The sequence below is a fragment of the Rhinatrema bivittatum genome, chromosome 1, assembly GCF_901001135.1.
Source record: "Rhinatrema bivittatum chromosome 1, aRhiBiv1.1, whole genome shotgun sequence".
NCBI lineage: Eukaryota > Metazoa > Chordata > Amphibia > Gymnophiona > Rhinatrematidae > Rhinatrema > Rhinatrema bivittatum.
The window spans coordinates 806,240,778-806,262,045 of NC_042615.1; the positions used below are offsets into that span (position 1 = coordinate 806,240,778).

Here is a 21,268-nt window from a genome sequence, read left to right on the forward strand (position 1 = left end):
GAGTTCATCTACAATGGGCTCACGAATGGACTAGTGGCAGTGCTATGCCTTGCCATACAGGAAACCTGCTTTTGATTTCTGGAACTTCTGCTTTTTGCCTTAGCAGAGGCTGAGAATGCAGCAGAAGTAGCCGTCAGAGTTCCCAAGAGGGAAGGAATCCTGACCATTACACAGCAGTAACACTAAGGGGTTTTAATGCTGTTGTTCACCACATTGGGCAGGTTCTTTGACCTTGTTCAGAGGTATATTAATAAATGAAATGAAAACCCAGGGTGAATGTGTATCAGGTTTTGACAGTCCTATGGTCTGTGGCCCCTTACCCATTGACTGTCATTGTGATGGTTGGGTTCTAGACATCACAACAAAAAAGGGATGTGCGGCATGCAAATTTTTCTGAACAATAATATAGCAGCCAAAGAAATTTATTTATTTTACATTCGCACACTAAAAATGTGCAAGAAATTTAATATATCATTTACAACGTTGTAAGAGCGACAGAGCCCCGACACGGTCGTGTTTCGCCTCCAGCTGCGTCAGGGGTACCGAAGTTTAATAAGGTCTTATGTGATAGCTTGAGGGGAAGAATTTAAATTGATTAGATTGGCTCATGGCTCAGAGCTCAAATTCGCTGGGGACATCGCGGCTATGGTAGGTGAAAATCTCCAAACAGATTGAAAAACCTCCCGCGGACCACAGGAGGGAGTCAACGTTGTTTTCCAAATAATTCGAGTGAGCAAGGTTATTCTTCTGTAATTTTATGTAACATCTGAAACCTCGGGCTGAGGAGATGTGCTCTTTGTTTTCGAAGCTGTTTTAAAACCGGGTCGGGGCAGCCTCCAGATAGTGAGAGCTACGATTCAAAGAGATGTAAACTTCACCGCGATGTACCAGCCATCTGTTCGGATATTTTCACCTACCATAGCCGCGATGTCCCCAGCGAATTTGAGCTCTGAGCCATGAGCCAATCTAATCAATTTGAATTCTTCCCCTCAAGCTATCACATAAGACCTTGTTAAACTTCGGTACCCCTGACGCAGCTGGAGGCGAAACACGACCGTGTCGGGGCTCTGTCGCTCTTACAACGTTGTAAATGATATATTAAATTTCTTGCACATTTCTAGTGTGCGAATGTAAAATAAATAAATTTTTTTGGCTGCTATATTATTGATCAGAAAAATTTGCATGCCGCACATCCCTTTTTTGTTGTGATTTTGTTACATGTGTGCGCTGTTAACTCCGCCTCTCCTCCGTGGGTTCTAGACATGACATCTTTTTAAATGCTTGTAGTAGTACAATCTATCAATCCCCACTGCTGTTGAGGTCAAATATATATAACAAAACACCTCCCTATACCCCACCTGTATATAAAATTAATGATGTAGGATAAGAAAGGTTTCATACATCTTCTGCAACATGCCTCCACAGCCTTGTAGACAGAATGTTATGCGTTGTAATCATGAACCAACCTCCTTCCTACCTTTGATTTTTTTACGTTTTATATGAAACCAATTTTTTGTGCAAAAAATCTTTTTTTGTGTCTTGTGCTCATTTAAAAATGGCTGTCCGGCTCAACTTACATAACTCTATTTAAATACATTTAAATCTTTAGCGCTGTCCATGTTATTTTTTAACCACCGCTGTAGGCAATCCAGCCAACTCTTTTATATCTCAATGTATTACATTCCCAATCAACTTAACTTATTCATTTCTCCTGACATGGCCATGTTTCAACAAAACGAATTTTCTTCCTCAGGGAAGTCTCTATTTCTTCTCCTTGCTCTCGGGTTGTTCTTCTCCACACAGACGGTGTCTTTGACTGGTTTACTTCTTCATTACTTGTTAGCCTTTTAAATCGATCATCTGATCCAAGTTTTACCAATGGAGAGCCACGTATCTTACGTGAATGAAAATTTGTCCAATGACTTGGTATGGTTCTCTATGCCTCTCTGCGCTACTACTGAGAAACAGGTGCGGAAAATTTCAAAGTAATGAAGTCCATTCTATATCTTCGTTCAATCCCCCTGGAGTTGTGGTTTTTAACTTTAAAATCCAACTTTGTTCCCGGAATTTCAAAATCTTTTTCACATCCCCTCCATGATTGGTTTCTTCAAAACAATCTATCACTTCCATCGGAGATCTTCGAAGTTATGTTTATTCTCCAAGCAGTGCTCAACTATCGGGGCTTCCGTCATCTTTGTATGTAGATGCGACCTGTGTTCATTCAACATCGTTCTCACTGTCCTGGCTGTCTGACCTATGTAATTTTTTGGACAAGGGCACTGTATAATGTAGACCACATTCTTTGATAAACAATTTGTCTCCCTTCTTCTTTTGATCCTGTACCCCGTTACCGGGTCTTCCCATTCCGATCCCTCTAAAGTAAGTTTGCACATGTCACATTTATCACATTTGCTGTGTTTTCCTTGAATACTTTTTCGATTATTAGTATCTAAGCCTATATCAGCATGTACTACTCGATCTCAGTAGTATATGCTGATATGTCTCGGAAGATTAATTCCTCACTCCAGGAGTTGAGGGCATTCCATCACTCGGAAACATTGATGAATTAAACTGCTGAAATACATCAGAATTAATGTTAAAAGGTTTTAAATCCATTGCAAATTAAAATCATTTAGCCATATGTATCTGCAGGTGTCATCAATGCTAGTGGCACAAAACAGCTAGAAAACAGAAGATAATGGGGATTAAAACCCAGCATAAATTAGATGGAACATCCATCTAATGCCGCAAAGGAAAAATTATTTAGAATTAGAATCTGTGCTATTCTTTGTTCCATGATAGCAAGAAATCAGGTTCTAGGAAATAGTAACACAATTGTCCTACCAGAAGCATAACATTCACAAGTACCAAAAGAGTGATGCAATGTCTCAATAATACTTCAACAAAAAGAAAAGAGATATAAATCATGTGATAGCACACAAACACTCATGTATTGCAAATACAGTGTATGAGTCAGCAAGCCAGATGGCATGTGGGAAAAATGTGTTGTTACCACCCAGTAGTGGGGGGGGGGGAGGAAGGCAGAAAACAACCCCTGACGTCAGTTGGCATTTTGTTGAGCACTGCTTCAGTGGGACAGATCTAAAATGGAGAATCTTATCTTAGGTAATGTGTTCTGTCTAGACATTAGATTGTCTCCATAAGTTCTTGAAGAGATCTTGGGACGAACATATCGCCATAAGTTCTCATGAAGATCTCATCATGAACTTATGGAGACATACTTATGTTTTAGACAGAACACAATACCTAAAATAAGTTTCTCCATTTTAAATCTGTCTCCCTGAAACAGTGCTCAACAAAATGCCAACTGACGTCAGGGTTTGTCTTCTTCCTTTCCCGCTGAGGGAGTTTTTCTGGGAATTCATATGTTCTTTAGTGCATTAGAAAAATATAGAAAAGCAAATAAAGTTAATGATAATTATTGCTCATTGGTTTATGCATAGCACAAAGACGCATGATAGATAAGACCGGGTGAAGGCAAAAACACTTTCCCCACAAGCCATCTGTCTTGCTGACACCTTATATATTTACAATACATGAGTGTTTATGTGCTGTCATATGATTTATGCTCTCCATGTGTGATTCTTTTTTCTTTTTGTTAGAAAGATAACATTGCCGTCTTTTGCAGCTTCTTCCTTGAGTTTATTTGTCTTGCCCTCTGATCTCTTTTTAATACTTTTGCTTGCTCTCCCATCTGCTAGGTTTTCTCCTAGGACAAGCAGAATGGTAGTCCTCACATGTGGGTGACATCACACAATGGAGCCCGGCACGGAAAACTTTTGTCAAAGTTTTTAGAAACTTTGGCCAGCAGACTGAGCATGCCCAGACTGCTACTATCTGCGCATCCATATGAGGTCCCCCTTTAGTCTCTTCTTTTCTGCGGTGCAGTTGCCTTGCAGTCTGTGAAACTCCAGCTCTTCAATTTTTTTCGACGACATTTTTCACTGTTTTCCCCAATCCTCGTCTGGTTCTCCTTCACGGTCGGTGCCTCCTCGGTACGGTAAGCCTTCTGGTAAAAAGATTTTTACCAACTTGCGGTTCATTCCTGACTCCCCACCCCATGGTGTCCGTTGGTCATTGAACATACACTGGGTATTTTTTCATAGTGTCGACCGGTTTTTGTTGGTGCCGCCAGTGCCCGCAGAATATGTCCATCATGGATCTGCACGAGGTGTGCATCCTCTGCCTGGGGGCTTCGCACAACATCCACAGGAGCCGTTTGTGCAACCAGATGTCACCCAAAGGGCGTCGGGCGCGCCTCGAAAAAATGAAGAAGTTTCTCAGGACCCCGAAGTCCTCCATGCCTGCGTCGGTCTCTTCGACACCCAAGGATAGCAGAGAGCCTTCTCAGTCATTCCCTGTCGTGACCCCTCTAGCTATCACCTCCAAGGACCGGAGAGAAGGAGATCAGTCCTCAATGGTCTCTTCACTCTTCCAGACCTCGGGGTCATCGACTTCCTCTGTGCCAGGGAAAGACCAGGCCAAGCAATGGAAGCAGTCCCAGAGGCATCACCATCCAGACATGATTCCAGTTCTGGAGCGGCATTGGCGGCTGCCAAGCCACCATCGAAGCAGCACCGGCCATCAGAGGCCCCATCCTCCAGTGCCCTCCAGTAGCCCGCATCTCAATCTCCCCAGTTAACAGGAAGGTCGATGCCACCAACTTGGTGCAACAGGCCCTGGGTTTTGAGAGAAGACAGCGTTCCCATAACTATGCCTCCATTAGACGCCAGAGGGAGAAAGATTTTCTAGGGCACCATGTTGGTTGCCTGCATTGCGGCCTACCAACTGTACATGACTCGGTACAACCAAAATCTCTGGAAGCAAGTCCAGGATTTTGCAGAGGGCCTTCCCCCAACAACAACAGGAAGCACTTGTTGCCATTGCCTCACTGGGTCTAGAAGCAGGAAAAAATGAGGTGCGCTCCACCTATGGTGTTTTTGAAACTGCACTCCGCTTAGCCACCATGGGTATTGGCACCAGAAGAATGGCTTGGCTTCGGGCCTCGAACCTCCGGCCGGAGGTCCAGGATAGGTTTTGCCAACCTCTCCTGTACGGACATAATACCCTTCAGGAGCTGTCCACTAGTACCTCAGAAGGGCCATCCTGAGCCAGGAAATCCTCCCAGCAAGGTTCTCGTAAACCTTTCTATCGGCAGAGGAAGTATTATCCGCTGGCCGCTTGGACTCGCCCATCTCGAACTGGTTCCAAGGGTCGCCGCCCCGGCCATGGGCTTTTGACTGGTGGCGAGGGAGCATAAGTCAGCTAGCAGTTTCCCTGGCGGCCGATCCCCCAGTCGGCGGCAGACTCCTCGATTTCGCCTGTCACTGGAAAGTGATAACATCGGATCGATGGGTCCTCTCCATCGTCTGCCAGGGATACTACCTGCATTTCAGCCAGCTCCCAGAGACCTCTGCCTCATGCCCATTGTGGCGTTCATCCGCCTATTTGGCCGTTCTTCAAACAGAACTCTCCACCTTCCTCACAGCGGGCATGGTGGAACTGGTCCCTTGCCTTCGGCAGGGCCAAGGGTTCTACATGAGGTATTTCCTCATTCCGAAAAGTAATGGCGGCTTGCACCCCATTCTCAACCTCAGGGCGTTGAACAGGTTTCTCGTAAGAGAAAAATTCAAAATGGTCTCTCGGGGCATGCTGATCCCACTCCTCCAAAGAGGAGACTGATTTTGCTTTCTCGATCTGAAGGAGGCATTCGCACATATTGCAATTGTCCCCAACCACAGGAAGTACCTCCGCTTCATAGTGGGGAATGCACATTAAAGTGCATAAAGTGCTGCCCTTTGGGCTGGCATCAGCCTCCCGCATCTTTACCAAATGCTTAGCGGTGGTGGCTGCCTATCTCAGGCATCGCTTGGTCCATGTGTTCCCATATCTGGACAACTGGCTGGTCAGGAGCCGTTGGTAGGCCGCAATGCAGGCAACCAACTTGATGCCCTAGAAAATCTTTCTCCCTATGGCGTCTAACTCCCTATGCTTGTGTCCCAGAAAGGCGGAGGCATAGGTATGGGAACGCTGTTTTCTCTCAAAACCCAGGGCCTGTTGCACCAAGTTGGTGGCTCTGGCCTGGATGGTTCAGACCCTGCAGACTGTGGAATTCATTAACAACTTTTCCCAAGTTGCACCTCTGTCCATCCCTTCAGCTGGACGTCATAGGCGCCAGGTTGGACACAGCACAAGCGAAAGCTTTCCTGCCCAGGGAACGGGCGATTGCCCTCGCCATGCTGGCCACCTTCATCCGCAACAGCAAGAGGGTGCCAGCCTGCCTCCCACTCCGCATGCTGGGCCACATGGCAGCCTCTGTCCATGTAACTCCCTTAGCCTGACTCCGCATGCAGAGCCCTCAGTAGGCCTTGCGTTCCCAGTGGCAGCAGGCATCTCAGGATCTAGAGGCTCTGGTCACGATCTCCTTCAGGGTATCTTTGGCCTGGTGGGAAGCCCTCCACAATCTGGAACGCGGACTTCCATTCCAGCCCACGCCACCCCAGGCAACCCTCACCACTGATGCTTCACCTCAGGGGTGGGGAGCCCACATGAATGGCCTCCACACTCAAGGCCTTTGGACCACCGCCAAAGCACGTTGCCAGATAAACTTTCTGGAGCTTCGGGCAATACGGTACAACTTGTGGGCATTCCAGCATCAGTTGTCATCCAAAGAAGTTCTGATCAGGACAGACAACCAGGTCACGATGTGGTACATCAACAAGCAGGGCAGCACGGCTCGTTCCTCCTCTGCCAAGAAGCAGTACAGGTCTGGAACTGGGCCCTCTCCCAAGGGATGTATCTGCAGGCAACGTACGTACTGGGTCACCTCAACGTACTGGCAGACCGCCTCAGTTGGTCCTTCCAACCACACAAGTGGCAGCGGCCTATTCCACAGTTGGGGTACGCTGGATGTGGATCTATTCACCTCCCCTCACAACCACATCGTAAACAGGTTCTGCTCCCTGGTAGTGGGGAATGGCCATCTGGCTTGAGATGCCTTCTCTTTTCATTGGGGACAGGGCCTCCTGTACGCATACCGACATTTCCCGTTCCTCTCGAAGACTCTGTCAAAGCTTCAGGAGGACGGGGGGGGGGGGGGGGACCATGAATCTGCTGTCCTAGGAGAACACTTGTTGCAGGTAAGCAACTGAGCTAGCTTGTATTTTTTATCTAACCCACCATCTGCCTTAAGAAAACTTGTCTTTCCCTCCTTCCTTCTGTTCCTTCACACAACGCAGAAAGAGTAGCAGGAAACCTAAGATAATAGACAAGAAAAGTGAAAGGTCAGCTTACAGATTAAACCAGGGTTTCTGCTACAAGTCAGCAGAATTTAAAGAAAGGAATGAGAAAACAAGATTAAATGATCTACTTTAAAAAAAAAAGATTAACTACTGTCTATTTAAAAAAAAAAAAAAAAAAAAAAAAAAGGAATATATATAAATTAGGCCAAATAAAGAAAATGTTCTGGCCTTTAACTATACTAAGTTTCAGCAGCATAAGCTTTATTTACTGTTTGGATATTGACCAGGTTCTTGTAACCTGGATTGGCCACTGTTGGACACAGGATGCTGGGCTTGATGGACCCTCGGTCTGACCCAGTATGGCATATCTTATATTCTTCTGCTGCATTTATCTTTTGTGATCAACTTTGGCCAGAGCTGAACCTGCTTATCAAATAAGTGCTGAATCATTTTTTTCCCATTGCAGGCACTGCCAAAACATCAGTTGATGTCGTGACTATTCTCACAATTTCTCTGGATTGGTGCTTTCATATGACTGTGTTTGCATCAAAACTATTAAAAATGATTTATGAATGAACCAAATAGTGGTGTGTAAATGATTGCTTTTTTTTTGTGCTCTGTAAAATGCCATTTTGACTGGACTCCCCTTATATCTGATACCCTTGGACTGACCACTTTTTAAACATTGGGCTGCTGTGTTTCACATTAATATCCAGAATATCCTAGTTGCCCTCTTATTTTTTTCATATGGTTGTTCCCACACATCTGGAATCTTTCTAACACTAAAGAAAATTTACAAAAAATATATAAATACTCTTGCCATATCATTGTTATTGCCTGGTCTGATATGAAGTAAAATAATTTCTAAAAAAAACAAAAAACTGAAGCAAATTCAAAGTTTAGCTGAAAATAATGTCACCATATTCAAGGTTAACAAAATGTACTCTAGGCTTATTGGGCAGGGGGAAGAAAATTATACATCAGATTGTTTTATTTTCCCCTACTCCCTATATTAATGCTCTTCACTATTTTTATTTTTATTTTTTTTAGCGGGAGCCACCTTGGATCCTATGGGGTCAGGTCATGGGGGCAGTCCTTTTCCAGTGCTGTGGTCTCCCATTCCGATATCATACCCAACCAGGATGAGGGGAGCACCACCCTCTGATATAGCCGTAACCCTCTGATCTTCCAGGGCAGGGCTGACTTTCTTGCCACATCCCCTCCTGCTGGTGCTACCCAAGGGTGAGCCCTTTCTGTGGGGGGGGGGGGGGGCGGTGGGGGGTATGGCCCAGGCAGTGAGGTGTTTCCTTTGCGAAGTGTGTATCTGTTTATCTGAAAAGGTGCTGTGATGAGGCCTTGGTCCCGCCCCTTCACAAAGCCCAGGGACATGCGCGCGTCGCCAGGCCTATGCAAAATAGGCTCGGTGCGCGTAATCCCCCTACGCGCGTAAATCTAGCTGCATTTACGTGCGTAGGGCTTTTAAAATCTGCCCCAAAGAGCAGGGGACAGAGCTGGGTGTTAAAAAAAAAAAAAAATAAAACAGTTTACTAATTGTTCAAAAATGTTATCAGCGTCCAACTTGAATAAATAATTGAATGTAAGCTGGATGTATCTTTTGCTCTCTGTATGACTGCTGATTCAGATTCCTGGGTGATTACTAATACTCCTTCACCGAGTGTGTGAGAGGCCCAGTCTCTAGGGTACTCCTATTCTGCCCGGGGTCCCCTTTAGAAATATACAGTCATACCTGAGCCCACCAGTTGATCAGAAATGGTTCCCAGCCTCCGCCTGAATCCCAGAGGAATGAAGATCTTGAGAAGGGGCTTTCAACTTCTTCTCTCTTTTCCTTGTGAGGTCTGTTGAGGCCAAAAATCCCCAGATGAGAAGGAGGGGTGACAAAAATACCTCCTTTCACCAAAAGGAGAATGATTCCACTAAACTGTCCAAAACCTTCTGTGGTGACCCCTTCTCTGCAGTCCTTCTCTGACCTAGAAGAATACTAGCAGGTCTTCAGTTTCCTGGCCTCCGGATCCGGGGAAAGGCCATCACCGAGAGAAATCCAGGCTGCACTCCAGTAAAACAACTCTCAAAAGCAGAAAAAGCATTACATTCTCTTGCACTAAATGGAGAGCGTTTCTAATATGACATGGGGCACACGGAAAGGAATAGCCACCTAAAAGAAACGCAGTGAGGGGATGGGCCTCACCCTGGAACAAAAACTACTAGAGCTCTTCGCTCTTCAAAACCCAAGCTCAATGCCATGTCTGTTCTAGCTTTAGTTCCTACTTATAATAGATAGGTCCACCCACTCAGGTAGCCTCTAGGGGAGGAGCTGAATTGTGGTATTCCTTTAATGTGATCTGTGGGCAACTAGGGACATCTAGTGGCTAACCCATAGGGGTAACAAATACAGTGAAAGTCCTAATTAAGTGTTCTCACAGACAATGCTATACATTCACATATAGAGAAAATATGGTATTATATAGCTTTAATGAAAAATACAATAAATATACAAAAAATGTTCCTATTCAAATAACCTATCTAAACACACATTAAAAACTACCTATCCTCACCTTCATTCAATTTAATCCCATACATACTCATTCATACACTCCATTAAAATATCCTACCTGGTGCGCACACATGTATGCCTGATTTTATAACATGCGCGCATGTTATAAAATCGGGGGTCGGCACGCACAATGGGGTGCACAACTGTGCACCTTGTGCATGCCAAGCCCTCTCCGAGCCACGCTGCCTTCCCCCATTCCCTACCCCCCCCCCCCCCCGAAAATGGAGCTGTCTCAGCAGAAACTTCCCTACCCCCCACACCACCTTCCGTTTCCCTACCTCCCCTGCCCTTTCCCCCCTAACTTTTTCGTCTTCTTTTTTTTGTTACAAAACTTACTTCAGCCCTGGGGCCGAAGTAAGTTGCATGCGCCGGCTGAGCAGCCGTGCAGAGGCCTCTGGCCATGCCCCCAGAACGCCATGCCCCAGGACCACCCCTTTTTGCAAGCCCCGGGACTTACACGCGTCCCTGGGCTTTCCACGCGTCGCCGGGCCTTTTGAAAATAGGCCCGGCGAGCCTATGACCTGTTACATGCGTAACCCTTTGAAAATCCAGCCCAATGGGCTAGATTTTCGTATCTACGTGCGGGTGTAAATTTGTGCGCCCAACCCGGCGCGCACAAATCTACGCCTGATTTTATAACATGTGGGGTCGGCGCGTGCAAGGGAGGTGCACACTTGTGCACCTTGCGCGCGCCGAGCCCTAGGGGAGCCTGCACAGTCGCCCGCAGATTTTAAAATCCGGCACACATTTGTGCGGCCATCGGATCTTATAACATGCACATGCATGTTATAAAATCAGCATGTCCATGTGCGCACACAGGGAACCTCATGCACATGGACGGCCGTGCATTGCTTTTAAAATTGACCCCTAAATGCACAGGAGAATCTTTATGGTTGCAAATTCTATGTGTGATGGAGAAGCAGTGGGGGTAAACTACCATCCACCTGACCAAATGAAAAGATGGACGATAAAATGTTACCAGAGGTTAGGGAAGCTAACAAATTAGGCAGCACAGTATTAATGGTAGATACATTTACCTAGTCAATATTGGAGTAATTGATAAATCAGGGTATGCTAGGTAGGTAAAGTTTCTAGATGAAATAAATGACTCTTTCATGGAGCAATTAGTCTGTGAAGAGATGAGAGGGGGAAACCATTTTAGACCTAATTCTTAGAGAAACGCAAGATTTGATGGGGCCCCTCGGCAGTAATGATCGTAGTGTGATCAAATTTAGCTTAATGACTGGAGGGAGGACATTAAGTAAATCTACAGCTACTTTGATAAAATGAGGAAAATTAAAAAAAAAATAAAAATTGAAAGGTGCAACTTCAGAGGTTAAGAGTTTACCAGGCGCGATCATTGTTTAAAAATAGTATCTTGGAAGCTTAGTCCAGATGTATTCCTCACATTAAAAAAAAAAGTGGAAGGAAGGCCAAACTGCCTGCATAGTTCAAAGGTGAAGTGAAAGAGGCTATTTTAACCAAAAGAACCTATTTCAAAAGTTGGAAAAAGAATCCATCTGAAGAAAATAGGAAAAAGCATAAGCATTGACAAGTTAGATGTAAAACATTAATAAGGTGGGCTAAAAGACAATTTAAAAAGAAGCTGGGTGAAGATACAAAAACTCGTAATCAAGACTTTTTAAAAAATATCCAAAGCAGGAAGCCTGTGAGAAAGTTGGTTAGACAGTTTAGATGATCAAGGTGTTAAACTGGCATTTAAGGAAGATAAAATCTTCAGAGGGATAACAAAAATGAACGGAATCAAGTGGCACCTTATAGACTAATTTATTAAAGCATGAGCTTTCGAGAACAGAGTTCACTTTCAGGCCGATACAGTACAGTGCGCTCCGGCGGAGCACACTGTTAACACGCGATTGGACGCACGTATTCGACACACTAGCTTTACTCCTTATTCAGTAGCGCATCGAAAACGCGCGTCCAACCCCCTTGAGCCTAATAGCACCCACAACATGCAAATGCATGTTGATGGCCCTATTAGTTATTCCTGTGCGATTCAGAAAGCAAAATATGAAGCCAAGCAGCACATTTTACTTTCAGAAATTAGTGCCTACCCAAAGGTAGGTGTTAATTTCTCTGGGCACCGGGAAAGTGCACAGAAAAGCAGTAAAAACTGCTTTTCTAGGCACCCTCCGACTTAATATCATGGCGATATTAAGTCGGAGGTCCCGAAAGTTAAAAAAAAAATATATATATATTTGAAATCGGCCCGTGGCTCGCAGGTTGAAAACCGGACGCTCAATTTTGCCGGTTTCCGAACCCGTGGCTGTCAGTGGGTTTGAGAACCAATTGCGGCAAAATTGAGCATCGGCTGTCAAACCCGCTGATAGCCGCCGCTCCTGTCCAAAAAGAGGCGCTAGGGACGCGCTAGTGTCCCTAGCGCTCTTTTTGCCGCAGGCCCTCATTTGAATACAGAATCACACGCACAGGAGAGTGGCCTGTGCGCACGCCGGGACTTTTTATTGGAAATAAACAAGATAATTGGACGACTTTACTTCCATGGGCAGAATTTTCATATAACTTTCACATTCATTCTGCTACAGGAAATTCCCCATTTCAGTTAGTCTTTGGAAAACAACCAAAACCTCCTTTGCCAATTCCAACGTCTGTACCATCTCCAGCAGCTCAACTTACAGCTCAAAACTTCAATCATTGTGGGATTCAACACAAGTTAACTTAACGAAAGCAGCAAATATGGCAAAGAAAGCTGCAGACAAACATAGACGAGCAGCTCCTATCTTTAAAACTGGAGATCGAGTGTGGCTTAGCCCTCGACATATTGTCTTAAAGTTCCTTCTATGCGTATGGTCCCGAAGTACATTGGACCCTTTGTAATAACTGAAAGGATAGGTACACTTTCTTATCATCTAAGACTACCATCAAATTTCCGAATTCATAACGTTTTTCATGTTTCGTTACTTAAACCAATAATTCTTTCAAGATTTCATCCAGCTCCCTCTGAATCAGTGAATACAACTGCTGATGCAGATCTTATTTACCAAGTTCAGAATATCCTTGATGTACGTTTTCATCATCGTCGATGGGAATACTTGATTTCATGGGAAGGTTTCGGTCCGGAGGAGAATACATGGGAACCAGCATCAAACATTTTGGACAAATCTCTTTTAAGACAATTTCATGAAGATAATCCTACTAAACCCGGACCTTCTGGGAGGGGGCATAAGAGGGGGAGTACTGTTAAGACTTCATTACCTCTCTCTGTGTGTCGGGGGTTGGGCCGGGCTGCCTCGGGGCTTGCGGTGTGTCGGTCTCCAGTTCAGCCTGATCGGGACCGACGTCGCAGGCCTTGCCCGTGCGCGGTGTGCGCACGTCGGTGACATCATCACGCGTGTGTTCGCATGCCAATGGGGGTTTGGTGGTGATTGGTGCAGGGAGTCAGCGTGGGACAGGGGGCATTCCTCAGCTGTTAAAGTTAACAGCTGAGGAATATAAACAGCGTCGCTGAGCGTTCTGGTTGCCTTGGCAACGATCTACAACGGAGAAAGACTGGTATTTATTGATCTCCCGTCTGTTGCCTTTATTTTAATTAATTATTTTAATGCTAGTTAATTTTTTAATTCTGAATGTTTAGAGTGTTTATTTACTAATTACTTCATTAATTAGTAATTTGTGTATTTAAATACACTTCTGTTCTGAGGCTAGCATTTGCTGTGACTACAGATCTCAGTTTGTTTTTTGAATGTACTTTTTTTCTGAAGTTAATATTTTTATGTGACAGCTACAGACTTCAGTCAGATTTTGTTTTGTTTTTTAATCTTTTGCCTCATCTGACTGTCCTGGTTGAACTTCCAATTTCAGTGAAATTAAAGTCATTTTTAATTGAATTGTTTCCTGTTTTAAACCGCCTATCAGCTGATAAATTCCTACTGATTAGCTGAACTAAGGATCCACTAAATAATTATAACACACACATATCCACAATGCTTTTCGAGGAGAATACTGAAGAGCTGCACTTCCTGCAGGGGTATATGTACTAGGGCTGACGTCAGATTGAAATCTGATCCGTCTCCAACTGCTATCAGGAGTACACTATGCCCATTGATCCTGAGTCCATCTGCCTACACTAAGGAAAACGAAATTATCAGGTAAGTAATTTCTCCAGTATCAACCAGCTCACCTTTATCTACATGTTTGTTTAGACCTTAAAAAAAAAAATCTAAATGATTGATAAGCAAGACTTTCTTTGGCTAAAACTATGTTGACTCTTCCCCACTAAGCTATGTCTATCTATATGGCCAGTGATTTTGTTTTTAAAACTAGATTCTACCATTTTGCCTGGACCAGTATCACTCAGCAGTCTATTGTTTTCTGATCATTCCTAGAGCCCTTTTTAAAAATTGGTGTTGAATGGGGAGTAGTTAAGATGGCAGAATCAAGGAATAGCATCGCGTCCTTCTCTGTTGCTTATTGCTTCTTGATATTTTTTTTGAGAGATACTTCTCAAAAGAAAGGGGCAGATTAGGAACTAACCCTCTAAGTCCCTAGTTCCTCCCCTCCCCCCCCCCCCCCAGCAGAGAATAGACTGGTTTGCCAAAAAAACAACCAGGCTGCATGTTTGTGGAGAGTCGTGCCACCATCTTGACCTCCTACAAGATAACATGCTTATACATCATAAATTGGAAAGCTTAGAAAATCTAATTAGATATTTAAATCTTGAGAACTTAAATTTTCCTGGACCGTCTGGGACTTTGCCTCGTAATCTGTTCAAAAGATTAACTGACGTATTGCATACAACACTTGAAGCAGTTCCACTGTCAATAAAATTTGCTTCCTACTGATAGCCGGAGGAAGGTTCAGCAAGGTTCAGCAAGCTTCTGTTGATTAACTGAATTTGACTGCTTTTCTGGAACAGTCTATTTTGGAGAGTCATGAAAGAGTGACATTATTTATGTATGTGGTTTTTGAAGAAGATTTGAATGTAATAATACATTGTATTTTTGTAATGCGAGTACAGCATACCTTGGGCAAAAGATCTGGATTCATCCAGACCTGGCTAAGATTACACAGGAAAGAAAGCAGACATTTTTAGCAATGTGCCAAGAGACTAGGACTCTTGGTGCTTCCTTCACACTACATTGCCCATGTAAATGTTTAATAAAATACTATTCTGGTTGTCTTTTTTTTTTTTCCTGATTAATTAAAACTATTTTGGATTCTAAAAAGCTTTCTATTTGGCATCGGGGAAAACTAGAATAGTTTTGATGTAGTAGGGCTGATCAGTGCTTGGTTTCAGTTTCCTTTTGGGGTTTATTTTTCCTATTCTTCTCCATTATTTCTGTCCTCCTCCACCTAATTATTTTTTTTGTACTATGGTGAGGTTTAATTACCTATTTGTATTTATTACAATGTTGTTAATGTTTTGAATCTCACACTAGTTTCTCTAATTTTTTTTTTTTTTTGGAAAATGTAATAAATATTAAATGTAAAAATTGATGTCACATTGGCCACCCTCTAGCCTTCAGGTATTGTAGTTGTTTTAAATGACAGGTTACATATTATTAACAACAGCCTCGTAATTTCATGTTTGAGTTCTTTCTAGGACTCTGGGGTGGATGCCATCTGATCCTGGTGATTTGTTACTCTTTCGTTTGTCAGTTTGATCTATTTCATCCTCCATTATCACAGATATTTGTTTTAGTTACTCAGAATTATTTACCAGTACAGAATTGGGGGTGTGGGTATTCTCTGCATCCTCCTCCGTAAAGATTGAGGCATTTAGATTTTCTGCAATTTCCTTGTCCGCCCTGAGCACCTCTTTAACCTCTCAGTCATTTAGTGGCCCAAACGACTCCTTCATAGGCTTTTTGCTTCAAATGTACTTAAAAAAAAATAGTTCTAGTTTTTCTGGCAAGCTTCTTCTCAAATTCTCTCTTGGTCTATCTTACTACTGTGTTACATCTGACTTGCCAATGCTGATGCTCCTGCCTCTCTTCTTCATTTGGGCCTGCTTTCCATTTTATGAACAATATCTTGATTGCTGCCCTATATCTTCTCCTCCTCCTCCCCCCCTCCCCCCACCCCCACCTCATGCACCTCCACTCTTTAATCTGCCCCCTGCAATGCCCCTACTCTAGTGCCCTCCCTTCCTGCTTTCTTTGATTTTGCTAGATCAGGTGCTGTGTGGCAGAAGGATGTGAAGATAAGGGCAAAGGTAGGTGGGGGGGTCTCTCAGTCTCTGCAGCAGCCCTGCCTTCTCTCACGCGGGTTTTCTTTTCAGATAAGAAACCGCAGCTGCTGTTCTGCCTGTTGGCGCAAGGCTTACCCACATTTTAGCCTTTGGAGACCCAGAATCTCATGCATGTTCATTATGGCTGTCCTGAAAATCTGATTGGCTGTGTGGTCTCCAAGACAAATTTTGGAAGCTTTCTCTTAGTAACTGAGCCCATGATGCCCCTTTCTGTCCCTCGCAGTTCTCACTTCAGCAAAGCTGAAGGAAGTGGGCATGGAGGGAGAAGGGAATGGCGACATGGGAAGGGCAGAGCATCTGGTTCACCAGTCCTGATACCTCATTTGTTGTTGATGAACAGACAAATGGATTTTTCAAGCTCTGAACCTATGGCGTAATATAAGAGCTATGCATCTTTTTTTTTTGTTTTGTTTTTTCATCTCATCTTTCACTGTGATATTTTTCAGCAATGGTTTAATATGTACAAGCCCGTCACCTTCAACCCGGTATTACTGTCAGAAGAGACAGAGGCATTCCTCAACAACCTGGACCCCAGCAAAGTTTTTAAAAGCAAATGCAAGACTCCGGTAATCAAGAAGAAATTGCCAGCCCAGCCGCCAGGATCCCAGAAAGGCCACACAAGCACCGTCACCAGCAAGCGTCCAACTAGAAAATAAGTCAAGGATAGTTTTCAAAGAGGTTAAACTTGAGATTGAAATCTCCATGCAGCTGCAAATATAATGCAGCACAGTCTAGTAACTCCGGGTCTGCAATGTTAGTTTATTACTTATGAACTGTTTTAGATGCAAAATGAATTGTATAGTATCTGCATGAAAAGAAACTACTTGGATATTTATTGCAGGACTGTAGAGATGAACTGGCCCCAAAACTCCCAGCAGGAGTTTGGCAAGCTTCATGCATCAGGCCTAATGTTTAGAAGAGACTTCAAGATACTACAGCTCAGGAGAGCTGCTAAAGGCAAGTTCTTGGTCTTTCATCTATTTAAAAAAAAAAAAAAAAAAAGATTCAGGGCTTCAGTCTCTGTGATTATCACCCGAAAGTACCAGTTCACATATACAGAGATAGATATAAAATAGAATAAAAGAGAGGCATACGACTGCAATTCTGAAAATATCAGAGAGCCTAAGGAATCCCATTCTGCTAACATTAGACTATGACTTGAGGGAGCGGATATCACTTTGGCATATAGATCCAGCTCTCAGGTCCTTCTGGTATCCAGACACAAAGAAGGAGTGAAGGAAATTGAGAAGCAGTAATGCAAAAGCCTTGTTGAGCCTCTGAGAGCTATTGGAATAAAATTGCTGTCACCTGCAGCAGAACATTTCACTATAGACGGATGTGTTAATGTTTCTGAAATGAATATGACTGAAAGTGAAGAGGCAATCCATGAAAGGTGCAATCCAGCCTCGTCATCTGCCAGTCACTGCTGTCACATGAGCCATCAGTCTTTGTTGCTCAACACTTTGGCTGACAACTTGAAAACTGTAATTGTAAAGCTGGAGTTTGTTGTAGTGGGTTTTACCATGGTTATTTCACTGTATGTAGTCTTAGTAAATATTGTGAGGAGTAGCTATAATGTTGCATGACAAAATGTGAAACAGTTTAATACTATTGTGATGCTGAAGAGCCATTGTTGTAAAATATGTTGCAAAAGAAGTAAAGGAAAAATAGGCTTATTCTGGGACAGTTCATCATCTTAATGTTTGTTATATATTTTCAAAGAAAGTCATACCTCTGGCATTCTGCAGATATTCAAAGTATTCACAGCAACTAATAGTACGTGTTGTGTATTAGTTATTTAATGATGTCGTCATTTTTAAGTTGCTTTCTTTGCCAGTCCTTTGAACTCCCCTTTACCCGATCTCTACTCCTTCTCCCCCATAATTTCTGCTCATCCTGTACGTAGTTCTTCACATCCCCTGTTATTCCTGCTCCCTTAGCATACGTCAATCTTTTTCCATTTGTTACCTACTACCCTGCATGGTCACCATCTGTTACATGTTCTTGTTATGCCCCGGTTAGGCTATTGTTTCCATTCGTTCCATGTATTTGTTAAGCGATTTCTGGCGCAATTTTACCTGTGAACCGATACGATGTGCAAACGGCTATTGGTATATAAAAGCCAATAAATAAATTAAGCATGTTGGGACCAGTGACACAAACGTTCTCACCTGGAATAGAATCTGAGTGACTTAAAGTAGTGTGTGGAAAGATATGTGCCACATTTCTAGACTGTATGGCTCAATCAGATGCAATGTGTAGAATCATTTGTGACTTTCTTGCCAACCTAGCTCCTCCTACAGTTATCGGTCAATTACAGAGACAGCAGCTTAATGAATTTCAGAAATGACATAGTAATCAATTGCAAGAGTGACGAAGGGGGTGGCACTTTATTGACTAACCAATGTATTGAACATGAGTTTTCGAGGAGAGAGTCCACTTTGTAGATGCATGAAGTGTTGTACAGAACAAAGAGAAGGCACTGAATTAGGCGGGCACGGTAGAGAAACAGTGGGTTAATAGCATACTTGCCTAATTCACCGGGACATTCATAAAAAATGCGTTAACACACGCGATAATGTGTTAATGCGTGCGAAGAAATTGTAACGCACAGCGCAAATGCAAATTTTGGGGTGGGGCAGGATCGGGGAGGAGTTTGGGTGGGATTTAGTTAAATGAGGAGCAATATCGCACCGTGCATTAGCATAACGCATGCTATCGCACGGTTTTAATACTGGAAATAACTACACCTTTTTTCCTGGCGTTAGGCTGTGCGATATGCCCGAAGTGACCATAACGCAATTCGTGACAAATTTTTGGTATTGCATTTTGGCCATTTCTGGGCTTGGAGAGGGAGAAGGAGTGGAGTAGAGAAAGAGAGAGCTTCTGGGGAAGGCTCTCACTGGGTGCACCTATTTATATCTCTATACGAGGGCCATCTAATTGGTTGAGGTGAGGTTTTGGTGGTGGTTTAGGGTTCAGAGGCCAGTTTCGCATGCAGAGTGAGATGTACGAACAGCACAGTTACACCTTGGTGAAGATTGGACGTCATTTGAAGTGAGGAAAGTCAGACAAAGATGAATTTTGTCCTATGTTGTACCCTAGTTTGTTGGTACAGCTGCTACCTGTTAGTTTCATGAAGTGACCCCTAATCTTAATACTATTTGAAAGGGTAAATAACTGTCTACTATTCACCTGTTCCACCTCGCTCATGATTTTAGAAACCTTTAGCATATCTCCTCTGAAGATGGGATATGGTAAAGTTTTAGCTGAAGATCCCTAACTTGATAACCTTTTCTTAAGGGGACCATTCCATCCCCTTTATCATTTTTGTTGCCCTTCTCTGTACTTTTTTTTTTTTCCTAGTTCCAATTTATCTTTTTTGTGAGAGGGTGACCAGAACTGCACACTATACTCAAGGTTCAGTTGCACCATGGGTCGAATCAGAGGCATTATGATATTTGCAGTTGTATTCTGCATTCATTTCCAAATAATTCCAGTTTGCTTTTTTGACCGCCATCACACACTGAGCTGAGGGTTTCAACATGTTGTCCATGGTGTCCTTTTCATCCAAGATCCGTTACCAATGTGCATCCCAGCATTGTCTACTTAGGGAAAAATAATCCTAACTATATGTGCTTCACTAGAACATGGAATATAAATTATTAGAGAAAACAGAGGAAAGAGTTGACAGATGTAGATAAGAAAATGAAATAAAGGTCAGAGGTAGCAGTTAAGTACCATGCAGAACATTTTCAGATATAATGTGCTGTTTACAGTGTCTGGAATATAAGATGACAGCACTATTTATCCAGGGATGGGTAATATTGTAATATAGATTATTACAGATATAAATTGCGCAACAGATAATGTGCAAATGTATTCTGATAGGATCAATACCAGAAAGTAGTCTTCAGGAGTTAGACGGGTAGCCCTGCATTTATTAGCATGGAATTTCTGAGGTATGTACATCCAGCAGAGAAGATCAAGGTTCTTTGGCCGCAGTTAACACCAGCTTTGAAGTCCACGTGTGCACATGGGTAAAGTTCTAATTGCTTTGATATGATAGGATTTATGGACTAGAGTGATTATGAGAATTCCATATCCATTTGTGTTGCATCACTGGCTTTCTGTAGTTAATAACTGTAACTATGAGCCTTTTACTAACGGACTCATTTCCTTAATCCATTTGTAACCTTCCTTTTCGGTTTAGAGCCAGAATAAAGGGCCCCAGGGCCAAACTCAAAGTCTCAGACCTCTAACTCTTCCATTTCACCACACATTTAGCCACTGGGGTGCAGGGCTTCCACTGGCGGGGGAAGAAGGCAGTCCTCCGGAGCCCTGGGTGCTTGGTAATAGGGATCAAAAAGTAGTTTCTCAAGCCACTCAATTTTCTCACAATGATACTCATTATTCTAGACCTCAGGGGTAGCTTTTCACTTCTGGAAAAAATAAAAAATGACAGGCACAGTGGTGTTCAACCCAAAAAAAAAAAAAAGTTTACTGTAACTTCAAAAATAGAATTCAAGCCAAAATAGCAAAACATCCTCATGATACAAAGTGCCACAAACTCTTGCTCCATTTTCATCCTCTGATTCACTGTCCCATCACTTGGTAGGAAAATCTCTCCTCAAAAATAGGTAGGAAGGTGGTGGTGGAGGAAAAATAACTCCCTTCTTCCAAAAAGCCAAATAAAATACCTCCAAAAATCAGTTCTTCCTCTTAGGCCACCACAGTCCCCACTGTTCACTGGAAAAAGAAGAATAAATGCAAACACAAACAGTTTACTTGCACGTGGCAGTTATAATGCAGTTGGTTCTTACATAAAATTATGCAGCCAAATTACTAGAGGGAAGTGGCCTGGAAGAGCATAGGCACTCAGTTTATTCCTGCCCTTCGTAAATCGAAGGGGTACTTTTCTCATGTCGACATAAGTTCCTGGGTGTGAGTGAGCTCCCAGGAGCAATCATTAACAGAAGGGTAAGCGCATACTTCACAGTCCGTGGAAGCCCTTCTGGCCGTGGTAATTCTGGATCCTCAGCTTGAAAAAAACTGCATTCCCAAAGAGCTTCTTCCCTTTGAGGTTCTCAGTAAAATAACTGGATTCTCACATCCTTTCTCCTGCAGTTATCATCCCTCCAGCTCTGGCTAGGCTAGTCTGACATGTAAAGGGCTCAGGGAGACTTCTTTGGCTACCTCACATTC

General features: G+C 43.3%; 1 protein-coding gene across 2 annotated transcripts in view; it reads left to right on the forward strand.

The window, feature by feature from the left end:
* TPGS2 (tubulin polyglutamylase complex subunit 2) overlaps positions 1 to 17,115 on the forward strand; it is a 67,646-nt gene extending 50,531 nt beyond the window's left edge. The window contains exon 7 of one of the 2 annotated variants that reach the window (XM_029581097.1): positions 16,510 to 17,115. In XM_029581097.1, coding sequence (XP_029436957.1) covers positions 16,510 to 16,719 — 210 coding nt within the window. In that variant the 3' untranslated portion in view covers positions 16,720 to 17,115. Of the gene's footprint in view, positions 1 to 7,728; positions 7,841 to 16,509 lie in introns of those variants that run through there. The other variant, XM_029581107.1, reaches the window with a different exon arrangement.
* The last annotated feature ends 4,153 nt before the right edge of the window (positions 17,116 to 21,268 follow it).